This window comes from Ziziphus jujuba, chromosome 9, assembly GCF_031755915.1.
Source record: "Ziziphus jujuba cultivar Dongzao chromosome 9, ASM3175591v1".
NCBI classification, from domain to species: domain Eukaryota; kingdom Viridiplantae; phylum Streptophyta; class Magnoliopsida; order Rosales; family Rhamnaceae; genus Ziziphus; species Ziziphus jujuba.
Genome location: NC_083387.1, coordinates 7,216,178 through 7,226,726, shown reverse-complemented (window position 1 = coordinate 7,226,726; position 10,549 = coordinate 7,216,178). Strand labels below are relative to the sequence as shown.

Sequence of the window (10,549 nt, the reverse complement as noted above, 5' to 3'; positions counted from 1 at the left end):
TGTTATATTCTATTATATATAAAATGGAGATTTTGCAGTATATTTTCATAATTGAGCGTTGAAGATTGAAAGATACGTATGTGGCTATAAATAATTCCTTAAAAATAACATCCAATTCTTTTTTTCTTTTTTTGGGGAATTAAATGCTAATATCCATCTGCCAGTTGTATCGGCTACATTGATTGAGTACCAGTACCTAAAAAAGACTGTCCAAAAAGCATCGTAAAAAAACACGTGCACATGTTGACAATTCATTGGTAAGTTAGATTGAAAAGTCCATCTCCTAAAAGTTTGAATACAATTTGAAAACTCAGGTCTGTTTGGGATAGTTAAGCAAAACTTATGCTCAAGGTTTACTGAAAATTGAAGGAATAACCGGGAAGAAGAAGGAAAATTGCCTTGCGGGAAACGAAAGAGATTGAGAAGACAATGGACGCTAAGGGCAAGATTTGACGATGCTCAAAAGAGAGACTAGGGACGTTGGCTTTGCCTATGATACAACTGGATGATGGGGATGAGACATCATAGAGGGGACAAAATATCCCAGTCTTATAGATAAAGACATCCTCTTTACCATTTCTCTCACCAATCAATTAAGAAAACGCCATTTAAAACATTAATAAAGCTTAAACTTTGTTTGTCTTTTTTAACTTCTTCTGTCAAATCGTTGTTTGACTAAGACACCGTCAAAATGTTCGTTTGACTACGACGCCAAAATTTACTGCATTGATTTGTTTCTTAGTGTCATTCACGCTTCTCACTCACTGGGTGGGAGAAATATTATTATTATTATTCAATTCTGTCACTCAAAAGCCTTAAAGATGAATTAATTGTAGTTTTTGCTTGGGCTTGGGTCTTGTTGTGTCGCATCACCGCTAGCATGATACGTTACTCAATGTTCGGCTTCTTTCTTCTCCTTTTTTTCTTTTTTTTTTTTCTTTTTTTTTTAAAAATTTTTTAAATATATGTTTGCTTCTCAAAGTATGAAATCAAAAATGCAATATTTCATTCCTGCCAAAATATCACACATTGCATGCCGTAACTACCCAATTTTATTTTTTATTTTTTATTTTTTTGAAAAAAAGAGCCCGTTTCAATTTTTATGCCATTATTGCCATTCAGAACAAAGGAAATTACTAAAGATAACAATCTGTAATCATCTTTACGTTACAGGCTTAAATAGTTTATATACTTTATTATGGCGGACTGCCATTATTGACATTCCTAGTAGGTGAAGATGACCTATTAATGGCCACCAACCTTTGGTTAAGGCAATTTGTTCTCTTTGCTCTTGTCATGGTGGCTTCTGATACAAATCCATATTTTGTAAAGAAGAAAAGCAAATAAGCTTCTAATTGCTTGAAGGAGGGAAGACATGTTGAAGTTTGAAAGATATGTTTATGGCTGTAATAATTCCACATGATTGTCCTTACAAAAGAGACAATCATCCATTTTTATTGTTTTTTATTTTCTTTAGGGAATTAAAGGCTAATATCCATTTGTCAATTTTTTCTGCTACATTGATTTGAGTACGAATACTCGTAAAAATCACTGTGCACATTTTGACAATTGATTAGTACGTTTGATGCCAAAATAAACCACGTGATAATTTAATAATGAGTTAAGCATTATTAGTTAAAATTAAATTGAAAACTCCATCTCCTAAAAGATTGAAGATAATTTGGAGCTGAGGTATGCTGAGATAGTTGGCAAAACTTTTTGCTGCAAAATTGATGGGATAATCGGAAGAGAAAACGAAAAAGAAAATTGCCGTGGGGAAACCAAAGAGACATATATGTAAAAGAAAATGGACTGCAAAGGGAAAGATTTGACGATGCTGAAAGGCGATAGGGATGTTGACTTTGCCTATGATATGTCAGTTTTTAATTGGATGTGAGATCGTATAGAGGGGTCAAAATATCCCAATCCATATATAAAGACATTCTTTTTCCCTTTTCTCTCACCAGTCAACTGTGAACGACCTCATTTAAAAGCTTAAACTTTGTTTATCTTTTTTAACTTCTTCTATCAAAACCGTTGTTTAACTTAGACACCGTAAAAATCCTCGATTGACTACGACACCAAAAGTAACCGATCTCATTTGCTTCCTGGCAACAATTCTCATTTCTCACTATGATGGAGAAATATTATTATTATTATTCAATTCTACCACTCAAATATAAATCATATAAAATTAAGCATAATATTCTATATATATATATATATATATATCTCATATGCTTCCCTAAAATTTATAACTTTTCTTTTAAATTTATCATTTTTGTTGTCTTATTTGGAGTTTATAAATTTTTTGCTTTGATAGAGTTTATAAATTCTTAAATATTTAAGTTATTATTAAAGCTAATTAGTTACCAACTTATCAAATCAATTTTTTTCTTTTTTTTGCCTTGATTAAGTTTATGAATTCTTAAATATGTAATATAAATTATTATTAATTATTTTTACTTATAAGTTTTGCTTATCAGTAATAAATTTCTATATATCTTATGTTATATCTTAAATTAAACCTAATCAATTTAAAGTTTTTATATGTTTGAAGACAAATTAAACCCTCTTCTCATACCATAATACTATTCTATAATGTGTGGTAAAAAGAAATGAAAAGAAATTGTAGTCCATTTTGCAATGACGTTTCATTTTTTTAATTGTTTATAAAATAAAGAGACTAAATAAGTTTTAAATTTTTATTTATTTATTGATGATTCGTTAACTTAATTATAATATGTTTTGTTTACTTTATATTTTAAAATTTGGATAATATAATGCATAAATCAATTTAATTATTTACCTATGTCAAATAGAAGAAAAATAATATTGTTTTCCCGCATGAATGTCTAGGTCTTCCGGTGCATTTTTTAGCACTTGGATACTGTTTAGTAGAAGTGACAATACCCAAGTTAAGGTCAAATAAGTCGAATCTGTACCTCCTATTATAAGGTTCTGTAATTATCACATTTGGGGAAAAGTCATATATATCATATATGGAGTTATATTGAACATTACTTAAAAGGATGCTGATTAAAATGTAAAACACATACCACATAGTAAGGGTAAATTGGCTATTTTAAAAATAATAATGATAAAAAAATTTAAGTCGATTAACCAAAAAAGTACATTTTTAGTGGCTGAAAAATATGTATTTCAAAAACATGCGATGTCTGAACGTGGGATGAATATATACATATAACTTCTAAAAGAAAAAGATAAATCCAAAAGTAATGAAAAAAACCATGTGGTATTGCTAAAGTTTTTATTTTTTGTATGTGAGACAGAACAATTCTATTGTCATAATAGAAGATATTTATTCTAAAAACATCACATCATGTGAGGACCTCATGTTTATTGATGTAAAACAATTCATAAAACATAAGAAAAAACTTATTTGATTACATATGTAATAAAAAGCAGAAGTGATATCAATAACATAGACTAAATGAAGTGGGGGAAACATACCACTGAGGATGCTTGATGACATTCTTGGTCTTGTGTCCATAAACGGAAGAATGATCATCAGCCATTTACGAAATCATTGCATCACTGAAATCACGATGTTTTCAACATGTTCTTCCAGCTAACTACTAATGAAATAGTCCAGGTTCTTAGCAATACACTTCATAGTCCTTATATGTCCCTTATGTCCCTGCAAATCCAACCATTCGATCCCCAGAACAAGATCAAAAACCTCAAGAACCCAACTTAGATGCATGACATCATGTATAGCTTGTATAGATCTCCTCGATTCCTCGTCTGTTTCAGGGAGGGCATGCTGTATGTTGTAATGATTGTTCTTGATTTATTTAATTAGGGAAGAAATTAATTAATCATTCTGAGAAATAATAATTATTCTTGATTTATTCTTGTCAAATTTTGAATCCTTAGACATAACTAAATACTGGGGCTAAATGAACTTTAGTAGGTGAACATAGATTTGGGTGTATGAATTTTGCTTTCCTTGGGGCAGAGCCTTAATCAAAAGATTATTATTAATTTTTTTCTTTTTTCTTGTCATATTAATCCAAAGGTAATTATTATTTCTTGGACAATACAATCCAAGGATGAAATGGGACACATATTAGAATGCTTAGTAGGTTAAGCAACGTTTTTCCCCATTTAATCAAGGGGCTTGATAAAGTACATTTGGAAGGCGCAGGCTAAGGCAGACTTGTAAAGGTGTTGCTTTAGGCATGGTTAGGCCTAAGCCTTCACTCATGTCTACTGGTTCATTGGTCGGTGTAGCCAAATTGAAGCCCTGAAGAACACGAGCCAGAGTTAAGCATATGATTTGCATGGCAGAAGATATCCCAGGGCATGATCTTCTTCCAGAGCTGAAGGGAATGTACTCGAAATTATGACCTCTTACATCTAATCTTGCATTGTCTCCGCTGATAAATCTTTCTGGCTTGAACTCGAGAGGGTCTATCCAAACTCGAGGATCGCGATGTAGCTTCCATATATTGACTAGCAATCTTGTTCCTCTTGGGATCTGATAACCAGCCACGTAACAATCTTCCATGGCTTCACGTGGTGCTACAAGTGGACCTGAGGGGTATAGTCGTAATGTTTCCTTGACAATTGCTCGGAGGTATACCAAATTCTTGATATCGGATTCTTCCACCCACCTTCCTTTTCCAACTTGAATGTCTAGCTCTTCTTGTGCAGCCTTTAGTGCTTCAACATGGTTTAGTAGCAGCGAAAGTGCCCATGTTAAAGTCAAATATGTGGTATCTGCGCCACCTATTACAAGATTCTGTATGCACGTGCATATATATATATATATAGTTAATGATTTATAATATATTTCATGTAATTCATGAATTATATAATGTAACTTATGAATTATATAACCGAAATTATATGTAATTGGATGTTAAATGTCTAATATATAGAAAAAAAATTATTATAATTATAAAATGTATTAACATATTTATGTGAATAATTTATGTATAGCTTGGAAATTGACATACCGCCGCTGTGGCTTTGATGACGGTTTCAGCTTTGTGTCCATAAATGGAATCATCATGAGCGAACAACGAAAGCATTGTGTCAATGAGGTCTCTGTCTTCTTTAAGCAGACCCTGCCGTTCCCTGTTTTGAAGATGCTCTTCAAGCCAACTACTCATGAAATAGTCCAATTCCTTACCATTATGCTTCATAAACCTTATATGCCCTTGCAAATCTAACCACTCGATCCCAGGAACAACATCGGAAACCAAATGTACTCCTCCTAAATACATGAAATCTTTGATGGTTTTCACAAATCTCTTAGATTCCTCGTCGTTGTCATTGCTGCTGTATCGCTTCCCTGCTATCATACGCGACATCATGTTGAGAGCCAAGGTTGAAAACCACAAATTCATATCCACCATAGCTGAAGTACTCGCTATGTTTTCGGAACAAAATGAGTACAAGTCCTTGATGCAGGTTTCCAATTCTGAAGCTCTAACACTCTTGAGCATCTCAAGGCGTCGATTGGATAGGAGCTCAAGGTGGGCTATTTTGCGAATATGGTGCCAATATGGTCCATAAGGACTCATACCGAAAATGGCATTACCATAACCCATGTATCTTGAGGCTGCAGAAGTAGGACGAGTTAAGAAAGCTTTGTCATTGGTACAAAAGCAATCCTTAACAGCTTCCCAGCAGCTCACAACTATTGCTCGTTTTCTTCCAAGCTTAATTGTGAAGATTGGGCCATGTTTGTCGGCAATGGCTCCTAGAGCTCGACAAACTGGTATTTGACTGCGGCTGAGACGGTGAAGGTGACCTATTAATGGCCAGGCACCCTCTGGTTCAGGCAATTCTTTCTTCTTCTTTATTTTGTTGTGGTGGTGGGGGCTGATTGGGCATATTTTTCGAAGAAGAATAAAAGCAAAGCAAATTGCTGCTATTGCTTTCAGGAGGGAAAAAGTTTCCATTTTTTTGAGATTCAAGCAAAATTTCCGGTCTTTATATAAGGATCCATAATTCCTTAATTATGGATATATGCATATGGTTTTAGCATTATAGATATATATTGGAAAGTCTATTGAGGCTGAAAATGCAAATGATTGCTACTTTCCTAATTAACTTTTAAATTTTATTTTAAAATTATATTAATTAAAATTTTACTATTTATGAACATTAATGATTATTAGTAGTTTATATGATAAATTTTAATTTGAAATATTTAATTTTATTATTTTTATATTAAAATTTTAAAAATAAATTTTTAATAATGATTATTTAAATTATTATTTGATATATAAATTTTTTTAATAATCATTCATTTATAATAATAAATAATATTTTTCTATTAATTAAGGTAATATTCACAGTTTTTACATTTTATGACGGAAAGTGGAAACATATTTGCCGCCTAATTAGTATTCAAAGTTTGGCTGTGGGCTGAATGAAATCCGACACTTTTTAAAATAAATTATGGATCTCTGAAAAAGAAAACCCAAAAAAAAAAAAACAAAAAACAAAAAACAAAAAAAACAAAAACGTCACCATTACGTACGTTGTTTATAAAGGACTATGATCCTTTCATGAGAAAAAAAGTCGGGAAGAACACGTCAACTACAGCTACCATATAACCCACGTGTTTTAAGAGTATTTTATTATTATTGTTTATTTTTTATTTTATGGATCCATATATGCAAAAATTCAAATCTTTTTTTTTTTTTTTTTGCTTTATTAGATCTCTTTTATGTTTTGAAATATATTTTCAAAGTAATTATAACTTTCTATATATTCATAATTTTTCTTAAAAATTTGGAAAGTAGAAATTCCATAACCAAATCTTGAATCAAAATCTTTTTCGAAACCTAAATTCATTAGTTTAGCTCGAATACATCTAGGTTTTGGATTCGAACATGTATAAAAGACAACAACAACAGCAACAACAAAAAAAACAAAAAAAAGGAAAAAAAGGTAATCATTATCTAAAAACTGCGATATTTAATCAGAGAAAAACACGTGTATGGCTAGCATGTATCCCACGTTTTTTAGAAATATTAATTTTTCAAATTCAAATCTTATTTATTAGCTGTCTTCACTCTTGACTGGCAGGGTTGCACGCAAGCCAACAGCTTAAATCCAGCAAAATGTTATCATATACGATAATATTGCTTGAATCTGTACGATCATTTACATGTTTAAATTATGATATTATATTAAGTTTATATAGTATCATCTAATATATATATTAGATTCATATTATAAAAATTTTATAATAATAAAATTATTTATTAAATACGTATTAATTTAGTTATTTTTAGTTTAATTTTAAAAAAATCTAAAACAAATAAAATTTTTTGTGAGATTTTAAAATAATTTATTTTATTATTTGAACATTAAGTTAAATGTTAAATTTTAAATTTTAAATTTATATATATTTTTTATGAGTTAATATATCATGTGATAAATTTTAAAATAATTTAATAAATAAATTCAAATTTATTTATTTTTATATGAAAACTTATTAAGTCATATTTAGATTAACTAAATTTCACATAAATATAATATAATACAATATTAATATGATTTAACATGATATATTGTTGTTGTTAATACAATAGCCATGTGTTTTTCTAATTAATACCATATTTGGATGGCCATTATTTAGTAACTTTTTTGTTAATTGTTTAATTGAAGGAATATTACAGATGATGCTAGTTGTGTTTAATTTATTACAAAGTATATGGAAGCAAAAATAATAATAATAATAATAATTATTACTAAGTATAAAAGTTATTCCATAATGCGTTGAAGCAAAACAATATGTATATATATATTCCGTAATATATTGGTACATGGTGATAATATTAATCTATTGCTTCAATTGTCGGCAGTTCTTTATCTTTCTTCTCAAGAAGCTAATAAAAGGGAAAAAGTGTACAATAGTGATGGTGAAGTGCACTTTTGAACTCCTCCTAGAATTAGTTTTTGTAAGATTAATATTGATACTGCTATAGATAAAGATGATTGTCGAAACGAAATTGAAGCGGCGATAAGGAATGATGCTGGATTATTAATGGCTGCTGCAACATGGAATTTTTCAAATCATTTTTCATGGCTATCGGCTTAGCTTTAGTTACTCGACAAGGTTTACTTTTTAGTTCTCAATCTAGACTTTTTCATATTGGATTAGAATGTGGTTTTTTGCAATCTATAGGCCTTTTGCATAATGATTCAAATTTTTTAGTTATTGATGTTTTTTGTAGTTGAGGAGATTGAGCAAATTATGACTGATAAGGGTTTTGTTTTGCGTAGTCATGTTCCAAAAGTTGTAAACCAAGTTGCACATATGATAGCTTGGAATGCTCTTTGTTTTTCTGGTTTTAATTCATTGATGGAATCAGGTCCAGAGTGGCTTGTTTCTTTAATGGAGGATGATTTATGTAAAATTGTTGCTTAATCAATAAAATATTACTTTTTTCAAAAAAAAAATAAAAAATTAACCTTTTAATAATAACTTATAATGTGACATCCCACTTACGTTTTAATTCCTTAATCCAGTGGATTGTCTTTTGTCCTCTAGTTGTACTTAGGCATGGGCATTGACCCAAACATTTACTAGCCGGCTAAGATTGTGAATTCTAATCTAACATAGTTTTTCGTTCGATATTATTTTTTAAAAAATTAATTGTTTTTCGTTCGATATTATTTTTTTAAAAATTAGATTTTTATAACAGTTTTTTTTTTTTATTTGGCTCCATTATTTTATAGCAGTTTACTAATAATTAGTCTCATTTTTTATGTTGAAAAATTTAACAAAAATAAAGTAACATTAGGTTGTTTATCAAACAAAATATCATTTGAGACCTTAGACTTGGTATTCCCGAAGGCTCTGTGAGAGTAAAGCATATGATGCTCTTGCTGTAATTTATTTGGGGTGGCTAAGGAATAAATCAATCGTTAAATTTTGGCTAATATATGGAAGATCATGAATTTATCTTGTTATTGTGGATGGAAACTTGTTTAGGCATATTGTTTCCCATCTTATATATACATCATATAGATAAGTCAGATCAATAATTTGCCTATGAGTTAAAAATCACTGTTTTATTTTTTTAACAATTATCCAAATTAAAATAGAGTAATCTATTTCTTATCATTTATGATTGTCAATAGTGAAATTCATTGTTAATGTGACAATTACTAAATAGTGGCTTTTTTTTTAATTTTTTAATATTAAAAAAATATTAAAGAAAAAGTTAAATTTTTTATTGATATTTAAGTAAATTTCCATCTTATATGTAAATTATAAGGTCGCTCTATCATCCATGATAATAAATAGCATTATTTGAGAAAAAGGTGCCTATCATTAATGTCTAAATTTACTAATTATTTTCTTTTTTTTTTTAGACAAATAATAAAGTTTAATAGAGTACACGAGCGAAGTGGGATAAAATTCTTGATAGTTCACGTTCTAATCAGTTTGTCGCCGGTACATGGAAGTTCTTGAAAAATAGGTTAATTTAAAAATATTTTCTAGGCAAAAGGAAAAATAATATTCTTCACCAATATGATATAATATCTTTGTACTTAAAAAGACTATCACTAGCTTATTAATATTTAGTTTATACTTAGAGATGTAAAATGAAACGTGCCGTGCTCACTTGGCCTATTGAAAGTTGGTTCATCTGTATTCGTGTTATGTTTGTATCTATTTATTCATTTTTCTGCATTGTGTTTATATCGATCCAATTAGTTTTTACTGTGGATCCAAGCATATATATGTCCGTTGCCCTGCACGTGCTGAGCACATGTTGTACTCATGTCAAAACATGGTTTGTTTTTATGTTCATGCCAAATATATTTTATATATTTTTAATAATATAAATTATAGTGGAATTAATATTATTTTTTTTTTCTTGTGTAAGATTTCTCGATCATTGCTTATTATTATTATTTTTTATTTTTGAAGAAATTCTCCAAATGATGTGAAAGTTATTATTACGAAATGCTAGACAACATTTTCATTATTATTTTTTTACAGAATGCTCGAAGTATCGACTTATTTTCCAAATTACATAAAAAATTTCAATTGGCATGGGCGATTGAATTTTGTTTCTCCATTTAAAAGTTACATCCTAACATGAATTTTCAATTAATTAATATAAAACTACATCATTTGACAAATAATTTGGTGTGATTTGCTCTATTGTTTTTTCTGATAAAATTACAAGTTGATCTATATATATGTTTATTATCAAATTTGTATACATATTTGCCTGAAAAGGAAATTCATTAATTAAAACCTGCGGATATGAAAATCGAAACTGGGAATCTGGGATACTTATATAGAGGTGTTATTATTTTAATAATTTTTATTTTGTTTCAATTACTTTTATAAATACGTAGGGTCTCATTTATTATTTATATTTAGATTAAGATATTTAGCACATTTAGAATTCAACATTTGATACTGATAACTCAAGTTTATATTAAAAAATCAAATACAATATATTTACCATCTATTAAGACGACAGGTACATTAGCTACGTATATATATGGTCATTTTGGATATTATATTAGATATTCA

General features: G+C 29.3%; 1 protein-coding gene across 1 annotated transcript; it reads right to left on the bottom strand.

The window, feature by feature from the left end:
• Positions 1–3,986: 3,986 nt before the first annotated feature.
• LOC107426622 (xanthotoxin 5-hydroxylase CYP82C4) lies at positions 3,987–6,001 on the bottom strand. The gene is made up of 2 exons (XM_016036850.4): positions 4,986–6,001; positions 3,987–4,768 (listed from the first exon to the last, which is right to left on the bottom strand). Exons 1-2 carry the CDS (start codon positions 5,934–5,936, stop codon positions 4,136–4,138), a joined length of 1,584 nt encoding a protein of 527 aa, XP_015892336.3. The 5' UTR covers positions 5,937–6,001; the 3' UTR covers positions 3,987–4,135.
• Between the last annotated feature and the right edge of the window lie 4,548 nt (positions 6,002–10,549).